General features: G+C 38.7%; 1 protein-coding gene across 1 annotated transcript; it reads left to right on the top strand.

Moving 5' to 3' along the window:
* Nucleotides 1-1,292: 1,292 nt before the first annotated feature.
* On the top strand, nt 1,293-24,034 carry LOC102693576 (interferon alpha/beta receptor 1a-like). Its single transcript, XM_015363593.2, has 7 exons — nt 1,293-1,591; nt 9,550-9,676; nt 10,061-10,245; nt 12,562-12,722; nt 16,705-16,864; nt 19,369-19,526; nt 21,480-24,034. Exons 1-7 carry the CDS (start codon nt 1,531-1,533, stop codon nt 21,813-21,815), a joined length of 1,188 nt encoding a protein of 395 aa, XP_015219079.1. The 5' UTR covers nt 1,293-1,530; the 3' UTR covers nt 21,816-24,034.
* The last annotated feature ends 1,228 nt before the right edge of the window (nt 24,035-25,262 follow it).

The following is a 25,262-nucleotide window of genomic DNA, read 5'->3' as shown; positions in this document are numbered from 1 at the left end:
TCCAGAACCAAGCCCTCAAAATGTACTATTTTTTCATCAACAGAGGATACCATAACAGTGTTACTGACAGGGCCCTTGCCTGAGCCCAAAACACCCCTTGGACCATCAACTCAAGCAGGAACTCCCATTGTAACAACCGCATTCCTTTGGTGCTTCCCTACCACCCCAACACACTTCCTATCCCCAGGACTATTAATTACAACTTTTCTATCCTACAGGATGATCCCTCCATTGGGGCCCTCTTTTCTGACCACCCCATCATCTCATATCGCCGACCACCTAATCTGCGTAACCTCTTTGTTCACAGCTCCCTTGACCGCCCTCAGCAACCATCCACACCTGGTACTTTCCCATGCAACAGAGCTCGCTGTATCACCCGTAAGTACACAACTAACACCACACTCACTCAAGCCCCTCAGGTCAACTCCCGATCACTCAGATGACAGCTTGTACCTCCAGCAACATTATTTACTGTCTCTCTTGCAGTAAATGCCCAGCCATCTACATTGGGGAAACAGGAAGGAGAGTCAGAGACCGCTTCAAAGAATGTTAGGACTGTGAAGATTAAAGATCTCTCCAAGCCCATTGTTTCTCATTTCACCTCTAACGGCCATGATCACACTAATCTCTCCGTCTGTGCTCTTAACACCCGCCCCTCCTCTCTCCCAGCTTTTGTTCTCCTGCTACATTACCTTTGCTTACTGCTCTGTCATTCTCACACCTGAAGAAGGCTCCACAGTCGAAACGTTGTGTTTTCTTTCTTCTCTTTTCAGCATGGAATTGTTATGAAATATTGCTTGTTCCTTTACAGCCTACACATGCTGACACAGCTGCCCACCTGAACCACTTCAGTTGATATCTGTTTATGCCTTTCAAAATTTTGAAGAACACTGCTCAGATTTTCTTAGCTGCTTCTGGCTAATGCTAAACACACTATAACCTGTTCTTCAGCACCACATATATCTACATACTTACACCTACCAAGTACATGCACATACAGGTACAGTTGTTTTTACTTTCACGGCTTCTGAACTTACATTTCACATAAGGAAATGCACAAACAAACTTGTTGAAATTCAAGAAGTTACATCAATGACTGAAAACAAAAACTGACTAAAGATGATTAATTTATGTGCTAGAATAGTATCTAATGATAATATAGATGATTCATCTAAAAATGATTAAAAAAGTGAATTCAATATGAATGGCTTTAAATGAGATACTGCACCGTACAGTAAAGCGAAATGAGGAACACTTCCCTCCCCCAGCCTGCCTCTCCTTCTCCTACTCTCTAGTTACATGTCATACCGCAGTGCAGACTTCGCCCCACAGCTCGGCCTTGTTTGGAAACAGACTACGAAGAGACTCGTTTGTAGTAGTACATAGGCCGGATATGCCGTCTGTATTTGTCAATAGTGCCCGAGCTGGGTTTTTTTTTACCCTTATTTCCTGCTGCGGGGAGAGGAGAGCGTAAGAGCTGTCGGAGAAAGGGATGTTTTAAAGTAACAGCTGTGAGAGTTGTAGTAGAAGATGAGGGTCGTTCAGACTTTTGCGCCCGCACTTCTGGCAGTCATGGCACACGTATATGCTGGTAAGTAATGTTTTGTTAAAAAAAAATCTTGGAACAGTGCTGTGAAAAAGGGTTGCACTCGCCGTGGAGGGATTTGCACTACAGTTGCTTAGGAACAAAAACAAAAGGGTACTATTTAATGTACGGCTTGCGAGCACAGACCCTTTGATTTAAAATCATACACTTTGAGCTAATATATTTCTGTTTTCGCTGTTAAAAAGACGTTTAATAGTTTTCGACCTTGTGTGGCTCGGTGGAATTTACTGGGGACTGTAATTACAAACGGTCAGGTAATCGTCCAACACTGTTCCCGAGTTGCGCCTAGACGTGTAGATGTGGATTGCCGGACTGTAAGCGTGTTGCTGGCTGTGCAGTGTGTGCGCAAACCCGCTGGCCGAGTACAGTGTCGGCCTGGGGGAAACTGCGTCAGGAGTCTCGACAATACTGTACAGCGTCGCAGAGCTCAGCATACCGCAGCGTCCGACAGCCACTGGGCAAAATGTGGTTTGTCAGTTGTTCACTTTATAATTCACACGGAACTGTTGTCAATAAATGTTTAGCAACGGGTTTTTACTTGTAGATTTTACCTAAGTAGCTTAATATGGCTTGGAGGCCTATGACCCAGGCCACCCCATGATGAGACGAAATACTAAACATGCATGAGCACCAAGGTCATGTACACAGTCGCATGTCCAGGGGACGTGCCACTAGGTATCAATATGCCTTTTGATTATCTCTATATGCAGTGTACAGGTAGCGAATCAATAAATGGAAACACCTGGGTAAAAATATGGGACACCAAGTATATAGAAAAAGGGCCTTTTTCAGAGGCGTGAATCTTGTTGAGGAAGTAAAATCTCAGTATGCTTAGGATCGCGGAACAAATTCTGTATAGGCTTGGCTGCCTATAATCATGGCTAGTAAGTCAGTGACTTGTAAAGAAAATGTGTTGTTGGGGGGCACTTGGCAAGGCGATTGAGTGACCAAGACAGCTCAACATGCAGATGTGCCATGAGCAATAGTGTCTGATGTCAAACTAGGATGGAAAGACTTCAGCAGCAAATGCAGGTGTTCCCTTATTTCTTCACATAAAATGAACAGATTATATGACAGAACCAAGTATTTTGAGTGGGTTTTAGTAATAATGCTATTCACTAAATTGTTCAGAGACATTAAGTAATCTTTATTAGTTGTCAGAGTTATGTTTAAATTACCCTCTCTTCAAATTTTGTACTTCATTTCCTCACAGTTATTGTATCACACAGAACACGTGTATCACCTGCATCTGTCTTTGGAACATTGTGTTGTAAAGTGAGACTGACGAAAGATTACATTTGGAACATTTGCACCTCTTTTTTCTAGAGGGCTATTTTGTGTTATTGTTTTCATTTCATTTAAAAACATGGTAAATATTTGCAGTGTGATTCAGTGCCTAAGTAATTTCCATGTCTAAAAAGTATGTCAGATTACTTATTGTAAATGCATTCCTGGGTTGCCTATTAAAACTGAAAATGACTGTGTACCTTAGAATGACTTAGAATTAAGACATGGGTGAAGGACTAAGATATTTTAAATTGAAGGAAGTCACAAAGCAAAAACTAAGGAAGGCATGTGACAACTGATTGTCTCTTCTTCATACAGTATTTCTTGAGTTAGGCAGCCAGAATCAACCTAACAGGACTGCTGGGAAGGGGGAGAGTGAGTGTGATGTGAATGTGAGAGTGTGGGCATGTGAGAGAATCTGTTTTTGTAACAGCTGTCTCTCTTTGCCCCCTTTTACTCCTCAGAACAGTGCACAGCATTACATGACTAACAAAAAAACAGAATTAATCACTCATTTGACCACCAGGTTTTCCCCTATCCTACTGATTAATGGGTGCTGTTCCATAACAAACCCAAACAGGTAAATGTCTTTGTAACATGCTACTCTCTTCCTATGCAAGAAAACCAAATCTTAAACAATATTGTATTTTGATGGCACTCGGACCAAGTGTTGATTGATCTACAACACTAAGGGTCAAAATTCCTTAAATTTAAAATCCGAGAACATGGAAACAGATTACAGTTTATTACTGTCTTTCAGAGACGCATTTTGATTTATTGGATTTGCAAAACATTTTCAACTTGGAAATATTTAAAATGCTTGAACCCTCAACAGTTTTGCAAGCGCCCTCAGTATCTGTTGCAAGCATCAGGAAATTGCTTTTCATTTCAAAGTCAAAACAATCAATTCAGTGTCACAGTCACTTTAACTGACAGGGGGGGCATAGTGAGCATTATCACCCGAAGCAGGTTACATTAACTGTCATTAAGGGTGATATTTCAATCCAATTTCAGTTTATTTTTATATAGCGCCTTTCACAACAAGGTTGCCCCAAGGCGCTTAACAATGCAAGTGACCATATATTTTGTCAATACAGAACAATAGACCAGAAGACAACGGAGGAGACATCCATCATGTTTTCTGTGTGCCAGTACTCCATGCAGATCTCTGTAGACCAGTAAGATCTCTGTAGACTCTGTAGACGATGTCCCTCATGGATCCATGGCAGTGATGCAGCATCCAACTCGGATGGTGCCCAGCCCGGGCGCCATCCGGACATGTGGGGAGAAGAATAGGATAGTTTGGTCAGAACAGATGTATCTACCTGGTGGGCCAACACAGAGGCACACAATGGCATGTACAGCAGCACCAGCAGCCATGGTTGCAGCAGGCTATAATGTAAGGTGTGAGTAGGCTAGGCTGAAGTAATAGGTCTTCAGTCTGGATTTGAATTCTGAGATTGACTCGGCATCCTAAATATGGACAGTGAAGAGGATTTTATGTATCGGGAATTAATTGTTCTTGGTTCCTCTTTTGAGCTGGTGTCCAGCCCGTGGGTGATCTTTGTTTACTTCCTGCCTAAAGCACTGCTGAAAGTTTAGAAGGAAGCCATAAAATGGTAAGCCTCTTGCAAAACAAGGCTAGATGTTTTCAAAACTTACATTGGTTCTGTTTTGTGTTGTTACACTATAGTTAAGAATTGTTCAGATTTTATTTTTTGGTGAGGTTTTAAAAAGATTTCTGAACAAAACTCTTAGTTGTTTTAAGAATAGAGACTGCTTCCTCCCAGTCTGAAACAATGAATCTATACACAATAGAAAATAACATTTGTTGTAGTTGAATTGCTTTTGTTGCTATTTTGTATCCAATCCTAACATCAACTAGTTGATCCATGAACTCTTTTGGAAAATGACACAGATAGTAATGGGAATTTATCTTCTCTGCCTTAATTTAGTATGTAAGCATGTGGTATGACATTCTACCCCCCAAAAAAGAATAGTTCTCTAAGTATATGTGGCCAGTGTGATAAAATATAGAATTCTGAAAGGGGTCTTTTGTGGGCTTAGGAACACAGTTTTTACCCCATGTAATATTTCGAGCTTTAGTTGCCTTTTCCCCGCTCTCTTGTTGCTTCCCTCTCCTTGTTGCTGTTAATTGGGCTGGATCACAGCATTAATTGAAATTCACTTGCAGCTTGTTGAGCACAGGCCCTGTTGATTAAGCCTCAATCTAAAACAAAAAATGGGTGGGGCTAGGAAGGTTTTTTTTGTGTTTATAAACCAAAGAGTGTTAGTGAGTTTACAGCAATTTTTTGTAAGGTTAAGTTTGATTTAATACGTGTTGTTTAATATATAGATGGCCCAGAATTTACAGAGAAGACCTCAGATTTGGGTGAAATGTTCCCCTTTGTTTACAGCAGTGGTTCCCAATCCTAGTCCCAGTTACCCACACCTGCTGGTTTTCATTCCATGCCACCTTAATTCGAAGGTTGAAAACGTGCATGATCTAAGAAGTTTCTTTTAGATCAAATAGTTGCATTTTGTTTCTAGTCAGAAGTTATAAAATAAAAAGAGTTAAAATTAATCTTTTTACTATGTCAATGAAGGGTTTGATTATGTAACTTGATTCTGTGGGCCACTAGGGCCAGGATTGGGAACACAGGCTTAAAGGAACCTTCCAGCCCCTTCGAGGTGTCACACCAGTTAACATGAAGTTTTACGTTTTTTGAATATGTCTGGACTGTTCAGTTGGAACAGTTTGTTTTGGAACATTGCAGAGTAATATTTCTATGGAAGACCACAGTGCAGTCGATGTGTCAGCTTCAGGTAAGACCTGCAGTTCCCCGTAATGGGACTTCACTAAGTTTCCAAGTGTGAGATTTGCTTCTTTCGTGTCATGGTGCAGTTCGTTATTGAGATACATTGGGGATCTAGAAATAAACAAAAGAGACATTTTAAGCTTAAGGTAATTTCATGTGGATAATTGCTTCTCCCGCACAACAGATATGCTCTGCAAAAGCACCTGTATCAAATATTTTACAATTGGTGTATAAGTATTTAGTCATTTAATTATGTTTTGTATTTAATTTGATTTTGTGTTGAAATTGAGGGACTCTATTTAATATAGGTCACAAAAAGAGGAAAACCTTATACTTTACAAGGTATCCAGACCTCTTACCTTGAAAAGCAGGATAAGTGTGAAAGTGGTGAGTTGAACTGGACACCATAATGCAAATTTTTATGAAGTAACTGGGCATTAATGTTATGCATTACAAAAACAACTTTTTAAAATAAATATTTGCCCCAGACCTATCCTACAGCTCAACTTACACCTTACCAAGTAATCAGAGGTGTGATCTAACCAACACTATTTACAATGAGTGTGCTCATCAGGGGTGAGGATCTGGAGCACTGCAGTTTCTATTGACATTATTTCCAGGTTTTCACATACAGGTTGCCCTAATTAAAATCTTTATTTGTTCCATGTTTGATAAAAGATCAATAGCCAAAAGTATCTTATAAACTAGTACTCCTCACTCCTATTGCTATACATGAGTTGTTAATTTTGCTTCCTTTTAACTGGAGGTTTTTTCTACTGTATTGTCCATACAAAAGCTAGTAATCCATACTTTGAGTAGCTAGGCACAATCATGAAGGTTTTTTTGGGGGTAATGTTTGCATTACATTGTGCTGTTCTGTTATTCCCTTGCCAGACTCAGTCCTTGCAGTGATTCCCTTTCCTGGGAAAAACTTGGTCCAGCTTCTAGAGAAAAAAGCTCAAAGCTGGGGAACTACTGACTCTTGCACAGTTTAGTAAAGCCTGTTAGTATAACACTCTATACAGTACTGTGCAAATTATATGCCTTTCCGAAGTTTTTCAAACCGTCAAGGGGTCCTGTTGAAAATAATTGATTAATCCTGAGTGGAGTGTGTGAGGCAGCATGGTAATTCAGTTGTTACGTCTGTCAAAGAATTTATAATAGTCATAATGGGCATGATAAATACGGTCAGGTTTCAGACATTGGTAATGAAAATATACTCTGTGGACACAGTGCTGTGGCAGTTAGTGGTGCTGCCTCACAACTCTTGAGTGCAAATGGACTGGAGCACCTTCTGTGTGGAGTTTACATGTTCCGAGTCTGTGTGGGTTTCCTCCCACCTCCCGATAATGTGATTAGGTTAGTTAGGTCATTTAATGTGTCACTTCAGAAAGGGTTTGTAGATTTCTATAGGCATATATATATTAATCTGTTATTAGAAAGGTTGACTAATTTTGCCTTTTTATGTAGGAAGATGTGCTCTTATTGACTATTTTAGGCACTTAAGAAGTGTTTTTTTCATACTTTTTTGTTTTTAGGTCTGTAAAAGACTGACCTTAAACACATTCAGATAAAAACTTTTAATTGCATTTTTAGTTTCAGTGAACTTATGCATATCCGTATCATGGTTGTTGCTGTTTCACTCCATAATAACATACTCAAGTAAGTGCATTTCTTCCACAATACCTTGTAAGGGTGGGAGGATGTCGCACATGGGTGGTTTTGTGCATTGTATTGTACATCAGTCCTTTGTGGGTTGAAGTGGCACTACCTCAGAAACACTGCATAATTTATTCTGAAACATCTCTGTATATGTGCTCTTATTTTATAACGAGCAAGACCCAGAGAAACACAAATGCAAGTACAGTAATTGTTGTCATTAAAATATCAGATCACAGAAACCCAACCAAAGGGCAAACGGGAGGATGCTTTCTACGAAACAGTTAACAGACCTTTTTTTTTAAAAGAAAGCATTTGTCAGTTTCCGCCACATTTTTTTTAATTGCGAAATCAGTAAAATTTTTACAGCACATGTTGAAATATGAAACTTGTGAAAAGGATCTTTAGCAATCTGTAATGTCAGCTTGAACCACAGTTATGTTTCCTTTCTTTCCTATTTTTGTCTGCATGTTGAGTGATTTGGTCTTATTTCTTCATCTAACTCCGTGGTTCTCAAACTGTGGTACGCGGAGCGCCCCCAGGTGGTATGCCAGATGACCCTGGAAATTTGTTGTGTGCACTAAAAATTTGGGAATAACAAATTATTTAAATTTTTAATCTGTAATTTATTTCTCCTCATCACCTTAAGGAAAGCTGACCCTCAGGAATTCATTATGACCCTTGGAAGTGCATTTGGTTGCTTCACATGCTGTTTTCGTTGTGTCTTTGGGTGATAGTAAATGTTAATGTGCTTAGAAAATAAAAAGGGCACTGATGTGATACATATGCTTATTGCTGGTCTGTGTGTGCATTGTTGATTCTGGGAGATGAACAGAACCTGTGGTAAAGTAAAGGGGGCCTAGGGCCCCCTTTGTGTTGCTAGGTGGTGTAGTCGTATACGAGGCAGGAAATAATTCTTGTTTGAGGGGTCACCTCTCTGTGACACCAGCACTAAGGAAAAACCTAAAACAAAGCATCTATTCTTGAATGTGCATACCTTGTTGCTAGAAGAGTAAGACATAAAATAAAAAATACAGGGCTACCACATTATCATGATTAGTGTAGTGTATATATGTAGGACTTAAACATGGCTAGGGGATGATAACTGAGTCAAATGTAAAATTAAAGGGTGCACACACCTTTTCTGAAACAACGGCTGTACAGAAGGGATAGTGGTAAGGGTCTACATATGAAAAACAACCTGCAAGCTAGATGACTAAACTGCCTATATATACCCTCTGTCTTCAAAATGAATGTGATGTGATTTAAACTGGAAAATAATTCTAAGATCTTAACAGTAGGTGTTGCTGCAGACCACCTACTGCTGACATGGGCACAAGTATCTGATTATATGATAAGACCAGGAAGGTATGTAGCAAAAGTGATGTTATACTGTATTATAGAAAGACTTCAACTTTCTACATATATTAATGGAAAATACAGAAGCTAAAATGGATACAGTTGGAACTATTTAAATCCATTTTATCATGTTTTACATTAGAACTTTTCAAGAATTGGCAAGAACTCAAAGTGGCTATAGCAAAACAAGTCTGACTATTACACAGAGAGTTTGGTGAGCTTAATGGATCACACATTTCATGCAATTGTCTCAAAGGGATATGAAGCCAAATAATTACTTTCACACTCTGAAGTTTACTTACAATGAATGTGTCTCTGTGCTTATAGTCACTTGAAATCACCTGTCTGAACACCAGTAGATATTCAGTAAGTATGTTAATGCTCACATATGAGCAAATGTAGGGTGTTAGTGTGGCTTTCCTCTGGGTGCTCCAGAATCCTCCCACAGTTAAAAGGCATACTGGTAAGTGAATTCGTTTTGGGGAAAATTGACCCTTGTGTGATTGTGTATGTGTCTGTGCTTATGTGTGTATCTTGCAATGGACTGGCGCTCCTTCTAGCGTGTATCTCACCATTGCCTACTGGATTAGCTCTGGCTCCCCTGCGACTCTGCAATGGATAAAGCAGTTCGTATCAAATTGACCACTTTAATGGACAGTGGCTTTTTTTTCTGAAGGTGGAGAGCAAAATAATTACCATTTCAGAACAAGTTTATTTTTTGTGTTGTCGCACAAAAATGATACACATAGTGGTCTATTTAATATTGTGTTCTTTAGGAACTCATTGCTAAAAGCAGATGCTTATTGTTTTATGTTTCAGTTCAAGGACTTCTGCCGACACCACAGAACATCACAATTCAGGCCGTGAACACTCAGTACATCATGAAGTGGGACTGGGATGAACATCAAACGAACCGGACTGCCAACTTCACAGCAGAATACTTGCCGTAATAAACACTTGACATTTTTGCTTAATTTATGTCTTAGTTGTTGTGGTGTTATGGATTTAGCCATTTTTTTATTATCATGGTTATGTCAAGGTCACTTGATTCACTAGATCATTTTTTTTGCTGTTTCTTATGCTTTCACTGCTCTTGTTCTCTGTTACAACAACGTAAGCAACAGAATAAACCCTTACACTTTTCACAATGGGAGTTTAGGGAAAGGAAACAAACAAGATATTCAGAGGCCTGACTTCTCATAGCTGAATCACTAGCACTCAAAGTAAACAAATTTGTATGCCAACATCTTCTTGTGAGGTTAAAGACTTTGCATGAGGAGGTTGACTTGTTTGTGATGCAGATTTCTCTGTGCTTTTCTGTTTTTTTCAGGGCCTTTAAAAAGCAGAGGAGGGGGAAGATTAAATGGACCCAGGTTTGCATGGAGATCACAGAAACAGAGTGTGATTTTTCCCCTGAATTGTCCTATTATGGGATATATTATCTTCGCCTCAGAGCCAATAGCAATGGAGAGCATTCCCCTTGGACTGAAATAGAGTTCTGTCCTGACAAAAATGGTGAGGCTCGCTGTGTATTGAAAACCCTTTTTTTTCCACTGTCCTATTGACTCATTTCCATTGTCAGAGGTTCAGATCAGTTCAGGAACTGATTCCAGTCACTGGCACTCCATGAAAATGGAAGAATGAAGAAGGGGGACCTGTAGGTCTCATTAACTTCAAACATGAGCCCAAAAACCCTAGTTATCTCTATGAAGCTTGTAGAAGTACTTCAGCTTCTTTTTTTGTGATTCTGGGATCTTTATTATCTAATTATACTTGTCTTTTTATGTCATTGCTTTTCAGTTTGCAGTTCTGTAAAAATGTTTAGATTTAAAATTTTATTACTGTCAAATACCATATTTTTATTGGCGTCTACAAATGACAAAATTGTTAATAATATTTATTTGGAACATAAGAACCTAAAGTTACAAACAAGATTCCATTGTTCCATGTGGCCTATTCAGTAGTTAGTTCAGTTGTTCTGAAGATCTCATCCATCCAGTTCTTAAAAGAAGCCAGGCTATCAGCTTCAACAACATTATATTCCATACTCCCACAGCCCTTAGGGTAAAGATGTGCATCCTGCATCATAATAGGGCATGTCACAGTCACAGTTGCTAGTTGCCACACTTTGCTTTGCAGCAGTTGCTGAGAAGACAGGTATGCATACTGTAGCTCCTGGCTTTACTGATAAATTATTACACCTGGGCTGGGAGCAGCAGGTGTCCCTCAGTTATCAGCCTTCCTCTGACCCTGTGTGAACGAGATTAGGATGTCTCTTTATTAAACCAGCTGCTTTCCAATTAGGTAGCCAGTCTTCCTCTCAATCAGCTCATTAGGCTATTTAAGGCAGGCTTTCTCCACTACATCATTGCTCCAACATTGAGCTACTAGAGAGTATTATTCACTTAATCTATTCAAAAGACTTTTTCTATTCCTTCTTCGAGCATTGATCCAGGGAGACTCACCTTCACTCCGACAAGCTGCTACTTCTACTTCTACTTCTGAAGTCTTTATCCGCTGGACTCTTTTACACCCTCACCAAGCTTGCCTGCTTCCTCTCTCTCTGTCATACACCAGCTAGCTGCATTAATGCCTGAGAAGCCCCTGCCCTTTGGCTTCAACCCATCATTTCACCACAGATCTGTTCTACAGCAGCAGCAGAATAACAGAGGTCACACAGTTTCAGAAGACCCTGTTCAGTTCCTGAAGCCTTTTATCTCCTGAGCCACCATACAGCTTCTCAATGGAGTCTTTTCTGTTGCTGTTATTCTGTTTCCTTGTCTCTCCTGGACTCCATGTGGCAGCTCTGTCCGTTCCTGGGCAGTCCAGAGGATGTAAACTGCTGAGAGTGGACAAGAAGCTGGGAACCTGCTTTGACACTTTTGGCCCAGTCTCTGACGCGTTACCAGTTTTATTCCCTGCTTCCAGAGTCTGGCCACTAGCAGTAGGACAGTCCCGCCTCAGGTTGACCCTGGTCAGGGCCAGCCTGTTTACTGACAGAAGTGCTGGCTCCTTCTCCTGGATTGTGACACTTTTGCTCTTGTGTCCCTAACACCTCTGCATCCACCCCCGCTGCCCTGGGGTGCAGCATGTTGTGACAGTATTTAATTGGATGATTGGCTGTGTGATTGATACACAGGCAGTCAGATGGACAAAAGTGCCAAGCCAGTCCTCACCCGCTGAGCTGATGGAGGAACACTTGTGGGAATACTGCAAGCCATTCCTAGCCAGGATATGACATCCTGTTCTCGGTTTTAAATGTACATAGTTACCACTTGTATTCTGTGGTTCATGTTTCACTGTTGATTCTGAAGTTCACTGGTTTGAATGCCTTTGAGGATTTTAAATACTTGTGTCAGGTTCCTTCATACACTTGTTTGTTAAAGTCTATATGTTTGGTTCCTAAATTGATTTAAATTCTGCTATTATGTGTCCCAGCATTTTGTCTGTCTTTTAAATTCCTTCCCCACATTCCAGAAGATGTACATGATATAAACATAAATATTTAAGACTCTCATTTTCTAGCTCAGCGTTTCTGATTTAGTGTTTACTACTTGCAAGCAAAATCCTGTTTTTGTCTACATCTGTGAGGTGTTTGCCGAGCCTTGAATTTTATCTAAATCATTTTGAATTCTGTTTGTTGCTTTTACAGTGTTTGCTATTCCTATTAGTTTGGTATCGTCTGCCAGTTTGAATAGTTTAGTAACTATATTGAAATCTATGTAATTGATAGATGTTGAGAACAGCGGTAGTCCTGGTCTGGGTGTTGCATATCTCTACAGTGAGAGATCTAGTGCTTTTACTAGCAATATGTTGTTGTTGTTTTTTCAGCTGATTTGGGTCCACCTTCAAAAGTGGAAGTGACATCCGTACGAGGGATGCTGGAGGTGAAACTGACTGATCCCATGACCACTGACAACACATCCATGAGGGACAAAGTGAGGGATTTAACCTACCTTATAGAGTACCAGAAAGATGAATCGCAATCTAAGGTATGTCCTTATCCCATACCTGGTGGTGGTATTGGGACTAACATATCCCCCAATCACAAAATGCTGGCACCAGTCTAGACTGTGCTCTGCATTTGTATCCTGCCTGAATCTGGAAAGTAACATGTGAAGGATAATTAAAAATAAAAAACAGACCTATCAAAAGGTGCACTTAAAACTTTAAATACTAACACTGACCTGGAAATGAACCTGTTAGTGTTGGCATGAAATGTCTTATGTTTGCTTAACTGTAATTGAGAGCTTGATTTTTTTTCCTTCATCAAAGATACAGAAACCACCTGCCAAAGCTGAGATACTTTTCAGAGGAAGTTTCTTTTTTCTCGGTTTGGGAGGTGGGTTGTGAATTGAGGGTGACAACAGGAAGGCTGATCTTCTCGGCACTGAAAATTCTCTGGGAATGACCTATGCTATCTATGGGCATCTGACATTTTTAGATTTGTGTCATCATTGGAAAATTTGTTTCAGAATGTGAAAATGTTGAAAACAAATGCCTAGATATGAATATTAATAAGAGAGAGATGGTGTTAATTGTATTTTGAAATTTAGTAGAATGGTTTCATAACTCTGTATTTTATTGTTAGTGCATTTGATCGGCACTTCTTATTCCCATCCTCTGGTTTTTAATGTACACCACTATTACTACAGCTACAGACTCTGACAAGCTTGACATCATATAGTTGAAGAGATAAGAGAGCCACCTGGGAAGTGACATAATATCATTTCTTGATACATTTCATTTCATTTCTTGATACACTAGACTGCATATCAAACTATGCAGTCTAGTGTCTTGAAGTTGGCTTTGCGCTCAAATATATAAAGATGCTGCTTGTCCTTGGTCAGTAAGATAAAGGGCATGTAAGCTGGCTGTATGCCCAGAACATGAAAAGAACTAACCGTTTTCCAGTCTGCAACTTAGATATAATTAATTTGCATGTGTTGCTGTCTTATCATTTGTTTAGAATGTGTCATGGTAACTATTTTTGTTTTAAGGTATAAAGGACCATCTTCAGCTATGTATTTATTAAGTCTGGTGGTTGCAAGCCAAACTTCCATATGCATATGTAATAAAGAGACTTGTGCTTCACAGATACCTGAACTTTGTCATTTGTATAACACAACATAGTTCTTATTTGTGATGCTGGTGTGTGTATCGGAAAAGTGAATTATCTGCTGCCTGCTGGTCTTGGTGGAGGTGCCATGTACTGACTAAGCTTGTTGTGGGTAGCTGGGTCAAATGTTTGGTGGAACCTGGACCTTAGTCTTCAGTTTACCTCGATTTTTGCAGTGTTGTTATAAGCACATGCTTTGATTATCGATGTCAGCTGATATCCACACTGAATCAGAACAGCATAGGATCTGAATTGAAAAAAGTGCAGTTCAGAGCAGATGAAGAGATGGCAGAATACAGACCATTTAGAAACTTAACACCAGATTGAAGTGTGCTCCTGCAATTAGATGCCAGCACAAGCGTAGAATGATACAATAAGCTAATAAAAAAGTAACATGGGCCATTTGCATCCCATGATGGAAATTGCAGAAATAGCAGTATTGAATGATTTAGAAAATGTGAAAATGAAGAATTTTATCATCTAACAAATAGGGGTGGGAATCTCTGGGTAACACATGACTCAATTTCTATCCAGGGTGCCACAGTGCAATTATAAATCGATTCTCGATGCATCTCGATTTTTTTTCTATACATGATGATTTTTTTTTTTTGAGCACTCACTAAGAGGCCAAATTCAGTGTGTGGGCATAACATCTCATGTGTAGGAATTTAGCCAGCTGTGCAGCAACAGCCATGAGGCGTTGTCAGTCACCAAAACGAAATCTTCTGTTAAGAGCTGCCATTGCTCTGCAGTGTTCTGCAACATTTTGACCTTGTTCGCACGTGGATGGCTCTCATACATTGCTCTAGTCTGGAGTACATGAGACATGAGCTGCCATTCATCGGTGATGTAGTGCGCGGTAATAGAGTTATAGCATTCTGTTGTAATGGGTGTCCACGCATCACCCTATTTGCTTTCTTCAATGGGTTTTGGTGTGGTTGTAGATTGTTGGTTTCACTAAAACGACGCCGACACAGTATGTTGTAATTCGGCTCCAATGTTTGCAACATTCAACAAAAGCCTGGACGAGCAACAAGGACATAGGGGTGCAAATCTTTTGCGATAAAACTTGCTATAGACCTGGTGATTTGCTTCGCCCTTTCCAGGCTATGTGGAAGCTGTGACACTTGCTTGAGGGTTCTCTGTTCGGCAGCAACAAGAACAGGCCGTTTTTCCTCCAACTCCGGATGGAAACGTGAATGTGATTTCGCATGTTTGTTGTATTCATATTTTATCTTGATATGACACAGCTGCCACACTGCATGGCTCGTATCTAGTTCATTTTTACCTTTTACTTAATAAAATCCAAAATGTGGCCGTATGGTGGCTTTCCAAGCGGAGGGTGCAGGCCGGAGTTTGTCCATCTTCACAAACTGGGTAGCTTAGCTTTGTTCAAATGTAAGCATGGCACACTTGTCAACCTATACGTCTTTACGTTCACAACGCAATTAGTTTTGTCTTAAGTCCAAAAACTAAACCTTTATTATTTGCTCTATTTGTCTTTTACTTTTAAGTTTTATTCTTTTTACCTAAAATGTTTAGTACTGTGCATATTAAAAGGTCGATTATGGAGTTTTGTGCATCGACACAGAATCGTAAGGGAGAATCACGATGCATCTAAGAATCGATTTTTTTTCTCACCCCTACTAACAAATTGATCCACTGCTTTGTAATGTGTATCGGCTGCCAATTGTTTTTCAGAATTAGACAGCAGTTTGCACTATTTTTCACTAAAATACAAGTTATTCCTACTTAAAGTTGTTCCTAAATTCAGAATGCTTGTGTCTGGAAAAGCTTTTTGCCAGCAGTCACATTTTTGAAAAAAACATGCCACCAACAGAACTGCTTTTTACTTAATTGATAGTCAAAAACAATGAAAAGGGAGGTTATGTTCATCACATTTAGGCTAGCTCTTCACTAAGAGAGATATCATTTTATCCGGACTTTTAAGAAATTTGATTGCACACTTCAATGGGTGTTTGAGGAAGGCAGGTGAAAAGTGGCCTCCTAATGCTATTTTTTTCACTTTGCAAAAAAAAAAAGACACCTGGTTTCAAGGTCACTAAAAATCACCTGAAACCTGCATCAAAAGCTTTATTATACTGTTAAATGTCTGATATCAGGATCATGAGAAATGTGCTGCAAACAGTATTGAATAACCCCAGGTCTAATTTTCAACATCCATTCAGACCTGAGGTTTCACACAGCTTTGTTTGTTTCCTTTTGAATTGTAATATGTGAAGTGCTGGCTCCACATTCTACAATTCCTGAATAATGTACTGTATCCCTGAAAAATTAACCTTTTTTGAACAGGGACAAGAGTCATAGCTGTTCCCACACTTCATTTGAAAGACCCTGTGAAAGTGCAGACACAAGTCCCATGTTGGAGCTTCAGAGTATCATTATTTAAGCCTTTGTTTTGATAATTTCAAAATTCCCAAAGGCATTGACAAAGTCAACCCAGTAAACATCTTCAGAATCAGCAGTGATATATGAACCAGAGCACACAGGTGGAATACATGGGGAGGGATATTTTAAAACTAAGATCAGGAGATCCACAAAGGGATGTAGGCGTATGGAACAAGCTACCCAGCTATTTTGCTGAAGCTGATACCATAAATGCTTCTTTCCATAAAGGTTGGTTGAAATCCTCAGATCAACTAGTTAAGTATCAAATGGGCTAATCTCATTATTCACTAGAATTATTTAAAGGTCAAAGCATGTTTAATTCTTTTTTTATTTGTTTTGTACTGCTTTCTTTGGCATTTTTTTGACTGTTGGTATTCCAGGAGCCTTTGTGTTGAGTAATTGCTAGGAATAACAATGGTGTATTTTTTTCCTCCCATTTCTTATAGGTTTCACCAATCCATAAAATTAAGACGCAAAATAACATGATCATTATATCAGGTCTTGAATACTGGACAGTGTACTGTGTGAGGGTGCAAGCCTTGGAGAGTGACCTTAACAAGAGAAGCAAGTTCAGTCCTGTGATGTGCCGACAGACTGAAGATGATGGTAAAGATTAAGATTCAAAATGTCAATTGAATCATTCCAAACATACAGTTGTATGCAGAAGTTTGGGCACCCCTGGCCAAATGACATTTTGTTGATTTTCTAAGTGAAAAGGAAGTTGACACAACTGCAGAATATTTCTGCAAATTCTAATGCACAGTTACTATTTATTTGCTGAATTTAACAGATTTAACAAAATAAAATAGTAAATGTGACATGTGCAAAAGTTTGGGGACCCTATCAATCAGTACTTGGTAACACCCCTTTGGCAGAAATCACAGCCTCCAAACGTTTCTTGTAGCCAGCTAACAGTCTTTCTATTCTAGCTTTAGGAAATTTTTCCCCACTCTTCCTTGCAGAACACTTCTAGTTCAGAAATATTCTTAGGTCGTTTTGCATCCACTGCATGTTTGAGATCTACGCACAAATTTGTAATAATATTCAGGTCTGGGGACTGTGAAGGCCATTCCAAAACCTTAATCTTTCGTCTCTTGAAGTAGTTCATGGTTGATTTTGAGGTATGTTTTGGATCATTGTCTAGTTGTAATAGCTAGCCACAAAATATATGGTTACTTGCATTAAGTGCCTTGGGGCAACCTTGTTGTGAAAGGCGCTATATAAAAATAAATTGAATTGAATCATTGTCTTGTTGTAATATCTAACCTATTTTCAGCTTCAGTTTCTTCACTGACTGTGGGACATTAGCTAACAGGATTTGTTGATACTTAGTAGAATCCATTCTTCCCTCTACCCACACAATATTTCCAGTGCCACTGGCTGCCACACAAGCCCAAAGCACAATAGATCCACCCCCATGGTTAACAGTTGAAAAGGTGTTCTTCTCTTCAAATGAATTTTTACTTTATCAGACCACAGCACTTGGTTTCAAAATGCCTCTGGCTTAGGTGTTGTTGCATACTTCAGACATTGACTTTTGTGATGAGATTGCAGGTAAGGTTTCCTTCTGATGACTCTTGTGCCACTACTCCTGTACCAGATTAACCTTCCTGCAGGTCCTTTGCAGTGATATGGGAGTTTTGCTATTTTCTGAACCTCAAGTCAGCTGCTTATAGGAGTCCATGGTTGTTGAGTGTAAGCACAAACCCTGAGAGGTTCGAAGAGTCAGAATTAATGAAGCTCTGGAATTGTCATCACTTGACTTAGATTTAGGCTTAATGAGTCAATTAAGTTCTGAGACCTTACAAAAAATGTAACACTAGTGGATCAACTGGAAAGGTGCCCAAATCTTTACACATGTCACATGTAATGTTTTATTTTTTCCAACCCCTTAAATTTAGCAAATAAACAGTAACTGTGCATTAATATTTGCAGAAATATGTCAAGTTTAAGTTTTGTTTGCTGCAGAAGTTGTGTTAGCTTCTTTTCACTTAAAAAATCAACAAAACGTGTAATTTTGCCAGCGGTTCCCAAATATTTGCATCCAACTATATATACAGGTTATGGACACAGGAGTGGATCTGGGTAAATATATTATAGGCATTTAATTAAGCAAGTAACATTCCAGCATGTTTAGGGTCATGTATAACAACACTGGACAGCAGAAAAGGGTAACAGTGAGTGGTAGTGCTCTAGGATATTTGTCTATGCATTAATTTAAAATGTAAGGCAAAACAGACAAACAAATGCTGATTGTTGACTGCAAATTACAACATGGGGCACAAGTAGCTTGTTTAATTAACAGTGATCCACCAGAAACTCCACAGAGCCGAAAACCACACATCGCACCTGGCAATTTACAACTTAGTGAATATACTGCAGGCAATATATTATTGAAGTGGAGAAACGCGATATGGTGAGATGAAACATTCTCCACTTCTTGAAAAAAAGAACAAGTGCACATATGGCATCAACCTAAGAACTGTACACCCTTGAGTGCTCGGTTCCGACAGTGAAAGTTCTGTAATTGTGGTGCTTGTTATCCTGGCACAATTCGGGTGCTCTCATTCTTTTAGAAACCAAAGTCAATGATCTCTGCTCTACATCTTTGAGAGTGTGGTATTACAGAGATATTCTGCAATATACAATAATCATATAATAATGTGATACTACCTGCATTTTTGTCAAATTAATGTGTTTTGTTCTGTGTTATTTAGACACAAGTTTTAAGTATGTAAAATTGGTGTTTTCATTTCAAGGCAGCACTAACCTTGAAATTGGTGGTCAGGGCTCTGGCCTCTTTACTAGAAAAATTGTGGGTTCACTTGCCAGGTGGGACACAGCTGTTATACTCTTGAGCAAGCTACTTCAGATAAACTGCACTTGCAAAATGCCCAGCTGTGTAAATGGGTGCAAATGTAAATTGATCTGGATAAAAGCATCAGATAAATAGAATGAAAGACCCTTGCAATGTTTAAAGTTGATTTTGTCAGATCCTAAAAACTAAAACATGCTGCTCATAACCTGTGATTCAAAGCATAGATATAGTTGAGTGAGCACAAAGGGCCCTGAGCTATTACATTGAATATTTCTGTATCGTGTCTTTTCAGGTCATGCCCCACCCTGGCTGATAGGGCTTGTCTTTCTGCTGGCTATGGTGGTGTCCTGTGGGATCATCTTGCTGTGTTTCTTCAGTTTCTATAAATCCTACAGAACCGTCCGGAAGGCATTCTTCCCCTCGTATGAACTGCCTGCTAACATACGAGAGGTAAGACCCCCCTCATAATACTGGTCTGCCTGCCTTGGCGACATTGGAGAAGGGCTCAGTTCCCTCTCACTTTCTCTCACAGCATGATGCACAAGACGGTGCAGGTGCAGGTGACACAATGGAATACTAGATGTAGGACTCAAGTGACTGTTAAGCAAGTTCCAGCAAGGGGTGGAGAAGTGACTCAGTGATTAATCTTGTAACAGTTCTGTTTCAGATAGCACCCGAGTTCCTGTACAAGCCCTGGCAGGTTTTGTGGAGATGGAATGAACTCAAATTTGAGCAGTCTTTGTACTGGTTGTGATTTTGACTTAACAGTCAAAGAAATCCACCAAGATTTGACTTGGTTGGAGATGTCTTTTTAAGTGCAGATACATAAAAACTGTTAAGATTTCAATTTATTCTATGTTTAAAAGATTGTAGGGAGTTTTGTGGAAACTTGATCATAAAAAGAGGTTAAATGACGTGTCTTTTTTCCTCTACTAATCGTGATGTGACTAATATAAAATATTTGGTATAAAGCCTTTGACACATTAAGTATAGTTTATTTAAGCTGGTGGTCTTTAGCTGTCTGCAGAATTAGCGTCCTGTTGATTGCTGGATCCCTATCTCAATCAGCCTGTGAGAAGGCCCATGCTTGAACTTCTGGGTTATTGGGTTGTGCTAGTGGTTTTATATAAATATATTTTTTCTGAATATGAATGTGTCCAGATCTCAAGTTGTGGAATATTCTACATGAGGTTGTATGGCTAATAAGAGCCTTCACATGTGAAATTCCATCAACTTTAAATGGTTATTACATAAACTTTAATTTTATAAAAGGTCAAGAGAGGTTCTGGGCTTCATTATAGTGTTGAGCTTGCAATATAAGAAAAACTTGACACAGAAACAAAAGAAAAGCTGTTTACCCAGTTAAAGAATATAGTTAGACAAAAATGCTCCTTTTTAATTCATACTGAAACAAAATGTTCAAGTGCTTATCACATCTACAGTTACCTCCTTACCCATACCATACCATGGGTGGAGTGGTGGCTCTGTGGCTCAGGATCTGTGTCAGTGACTGGAAGGTTGCCAGTTCAAATCCCGCGGCGGGCAGAGGAATCCTACTCCGTTGGGCTCCTGAGCAACTCCAGCTGCTCCAGGGGGGCTGTACAATGGCTGACCCTGCTGTCTGACCCCAGGCTTCTCTCCCTGTCTGTGTGTCTCATGGAGAGCAAGCTGGTGTATATGAAAAGACGAATTCCTAATGCAAGAAATCGTCTATGGCTAATAAAGTGATCTTATCTTCTAGCAATCCTGGTTTATCAACACCCTAAGTGAAACTGTGAAACCTATGAAACATACACCTTATCTTTATATTCAGATGGGTACTCTAGCTGTATATTTCCTTAGTAGTCACTCACTTACAGGTACATACCTTTGCACAGTCCAGAAAGTTAACATTATGCAATTACAATACAAATGACTTAGTAGTCACGCAATAGTCTATTTGGCATCACTCCAGTGGTTGCTCTATTGTCGTTACATTCCCAGCTGAGTGTAAACAGGTCAGGCTGGGAAATGTTGCCTCGGAAACTGGGCGAACATGTACTTCATTCACACTGTTACTCTTAATCATCTTAAGGTGAGCTGCTAGAAGGAGGGCACATGACTGATGGTAAATGTTATAAACTTTAATGCTAAAGCTTTTGTTGCTGGCTACAGCAAAATGGAATGGGTTTTCTAATGTTATGACCTGTGACTGGTTTAAAATAATGAGAAAGAGAAATAATGGCGGGGTGGATCAGGCAGCAGAAAGGTGTATTGGAGGCTGTTAAGTTAAAGGACAATAGGATATTATCTGTTATTTTTGCAATAGCGCTGGATTTTGAAGTCATGAACCATTATGAAAGTTTTAATTTAGCAAATATAGACACAGTAGTGAGTCTTGTTTCTTGTTTGATCCAATTCCAGTGCTTGGAAGATTCGTCTCTGAGCTCAGACACTCCGCAGCTGCTGACAGTGGAGTCCGAGTTGGAGCTGTGCTGCCAAATGCTGGACGTTGTCCCTGAGGAGAACACCAATGTCTCCCTGCGCAGCCTGTCTCTGACTGAGGTGGATGTTGTCAAACACAGCCGGCAGGACAGTGGTGATTCGGGAGTTTACTCTGCAGCGGAGGGATCAGGGGTACCTTTGGATACAAAATTAAAATGGAGTCTCCAGGAAGAAGATACAGGGAAAGGAGAGGATACAGACCTTCTGGAAAAAAATAAACTGTCCACACATACAAATTGTACAATAAAAGTATGATATCCATGCCTGGAGAAAACAAATCACACTGTACATTCAAAGAAACAATTTCAGAAGGTTATCTTAATTGTACAGCACTGTGATCATTGAGCCTCTGTTTGTACTCTTCTGTTTGCATTTTTTATCTTGTCTGAACCACTGTTCAGAATGTGACAGCTGGCCATTCAGTGACTGTGAAGGTGGTTGTTATGGTGGACGTACTGTCTGGGACCATTGTGATTCAGCAGCGAGCTCTCAAGAGCTCCCTGCTTTCTCTGGCAGGGAGACTGGAATTGCAGTGCAAGAGCTCTAGGTAGTTTGCGGTTTTGGTTCGCCGGGAGAAAAACTGGATTTGGAAAAGCTGGAGGGCACTGAGATAGTGCCCATTGGAATGAGAAAAAATAATGCACATGCTAAAACATAAGGGAATACTTTTATTTTAGAACTACAAAGAGAGTTTTCATTATATTTCAGTTAACAGATTAATGTTCTGTTTTTTTGTTCATAATTTGCTCTCTATTTTCTAAAAGCAATTATAAAAATATTAAGGTGATAAATCTGCCAAGGGTTAATATCAAGCCATTCTGTTTTTCGCTTGTTTGTTTTTTTTTTGGACAATGAAATGGTTGGAGTAAGAAAACTCCAGACCAGCAGACAACAGCAGAAGGCTTTGAAAGGTTTCCTGTCACTAGCTAGAAGGTAAATATTCTTCAGACACTGAAGCTTTCTGGGAATCAGTGTTTTGCAGTAATTGTATGAAAAAATAAGTGAGTCAATTTAAATATTTCCATATTCCATACTTCCAATATTTCTTTTTCAGGATGAGTTATGATGCGGGTAAGGATATTTGTGGAAATATTTGTACTGTATGTCTCTTGTCTTAGGCACAGTTTACCTTAGCTTTCTTAGGTTGAATCCAGGTAAAAAGCTCCTGAGAAACTGGCCGTTATGAACATGGCCGGTGTCTGAAAATGCACATGGAGAAGCCATTTTTTGGAAATAAGGCTTAACTTGATTCATACAATACCTCTAAATGATGTTCATGGCAACTTGCTCAAATAAATTTAGGTATTTTTGAAGGATTTAGCAATAGTTTTTCTTAATTTAAATTCAAGGTTTCGTATGCCATTGTCAGAGCAAATTGTAAATGACTAAAATTGTTTCTTTTATATTTTGAAATATTCACACCTTTCAAAATATCTTATGAATGCCTTACAGAGTGCCAAAATGCAATGTAATTGAACCTAGAAATTTGGCAATATCAGCACTTTCACAGATAAAGCTGTTTTGTTAATCATGTTTAAGGCTTTACTTCTGTCATGTTTTTGCATTGAAACATTGTGGAGATCTTATCCGCGATGTTCCAAATTAAAACAAGTTTGATTTTCATGTTAATAACTTTCGTAGTAGTTTTGGGTTTGATACAAACTCAATGGCTTTCACATTGTGAAAGTAGCACTAATAACTGTGCCTGTCAGTGTATTGGGATTTTGTTGTAATATGTGATGCGCAAATTGAATTGCTCATTACAAAACTAAATCACTTTAGACCAGCATGGTGTACTTAAATTTGCACTTCTCCACTTAAATTGATATTGTGTTGTGTGAATTTAATTATTTTGTTTATATTTGTGATATGTTTAGAAGTAGGCTGTGGACTAATCTTGTTTAATTTCTGTTGTACCCTTTTAGTTGATATAAGCTGTGAGTTAAGATATTTTGAGAGCCATATGAAACCCATATAGAAAACATTAATATTTTGTCTAGAATTCTGTCTGTCTGGAATTATTAGAAGGTGGAATTCTGCTTCTTTTTTTCCTACCCATCCTGAAGATGAACACATACTGTATGATGTTTGACATTGCAAATCAATCAGTAAGAATTAACAAGTAATAAGAGAGAGAGATAAACATCTTAGAGTAAGCAAGTTCTGTGGTTCCAAAATGTTTAACATGTATGTCTCCACATACAGTATTTAACACTTGCAACTGATTAATTTTTATCACCTGTAATTTAATTATATTTTTTCTTTTAAATAAACCTCGTTAATGCAAATACATAGTTGGGTTTGTCATTCACAGTACTTGTTCTGACTACATTAATTAGCAACAAAAGTATATAACTCAAAACCATAAGTGTATCATAAGTGAATAATGAAAGCAAATTTACAATAAGAATGTATGTAATGTATTTTTCTTATTGCTCATGTATGAGCTGTGTCAATAAAGTATTGAAAGTGTTCTGCTGTCTCTTATACAGAACAGTTCATCTGCTCCAGGGTTGATCTGAATTGAGAACTGCACAGAAGTCAGGCAGTAATAACATATAAAAAAGTGTAGGCTGCAACAAACATGTAAATGTTCATTCCATGCTGAAAGCTAAAGAAAAAAAGCAGTGTTTCAGCTGAGAAGCCTTTTTCAGTGTGAAGACCAGGTGTGTGGTCATCTGAAGAAGGTTTTATAACCAAAATGTGATTTCTTACCTTTCAGCATGGAATGAACTTATATGGACTTCCCAAAAACAAATTCTTCATGTTTTCAGCTTATACAGTCCAGAATAGCATTCATTGTAATCCAGTTCTTCCACTATTATAAATAATTCTATTGTCATTTGATTTTTTTCTGTAATAAAAATTTTGATTTGTCCATGTTGTGATTTCAATTCTCAGTTAAAAGATTTATTCCATTTCCAATGGGAAGTCTTAACAATTAACAGCACATTCTGTCAATGTTTTATCAATAATGTTGAGTTCTCAACAAGGGTGTGCCAAAACAATCTGATTACCTAGCTGGTTATTCACAGAACCTCAAGACTTTGACACATACTGTAGATATAATTGATCTAATTATGCAGTACTGTACATGGGATAACATCAATTAGGTTATTTATAAAATAGTTCCTAATTACAATGAAGTAGTAAGTAAGCCTGGTAAAATTTTTAAAGAAGAGGTGGTTTGTAGTGCTGTTACTGGGTTTGTATCTAACAATCATTAAACAAGACGTATAATGACATTCTTCATAATTTGACGCCTTCAGATTTGATGGTAGATATCAAACATTTACAGTTCAGTTCAGTCTAACAAAGGTATTATTGGATTTGGTAATGTAATGAAAAGTAATAGTCTGAAGCAAGTGGGTATGAAAACTTATTGGATTCTCATTGAAGAATTCCTGGAGCTGGTGACTTGATTCATTCCATTAGTGCTGATCTTGAGACCTGTTTTCAGACACCATGGATAACCATTGAGAAATGTCCTAAGGAAATGCCTGCCTCTGCTACTGTCACCCCTACGTTCATACCCTGCAGCTCATATTCACGCAGGTGTTTCCCACACTTGAATTCAGTTATAATAATAATAATAATAATAATAATAATAATAATAATAATAAACTTTATTTTATATAGCGCCTTTAAAGGTGGCTTCTCAAAGCGCTTTACAGGATGACAATAACAATAAATAAGAAGACT

This window comes from Lepisosteus oculatus, chromosome 15, assembly GCF_040954835.1.
Source record: "Lepisosteus oculatus isolate fLepOcu1 chromosome 15, fLepOcu1.hap2, whole genome shotgun sequence".
Lineage (NCBI taxonomy): Eukaryota > Metazoa > Chordata > Actinopteri > Semionotiformes > Lepisosteidae > Lepisosteus > Lepisosteus oculatus.
This window is presented reverse-complemented; position numbering and strand designations above follow the sequence as displayed.

Bases quoted from the DNA above. Each gene is read 5' to 3' on its own strand.
- LOC102693576 (XM_015363593.2), top strand. From the start codon at position 1,531: ATGAGGGTCGTTCAGACTTTTGCGCCCGCACTTCTGGCAGTCATGGCA. The intron at 12,723-16,704 runs GTATGTCCTTAT...CATTTCTTATAG, and splicing joins AAGATGAATCGCAATCTAAG to GTTTCACCAATCCATAAAAT. The intron at 19,527-21,479 runs GTAAGACCCCCC...ATCCAATTCCAG, and splicing joins TGCCTGCTAACATACGAGAG to TGCTTGGAAGATTCGTCTCT.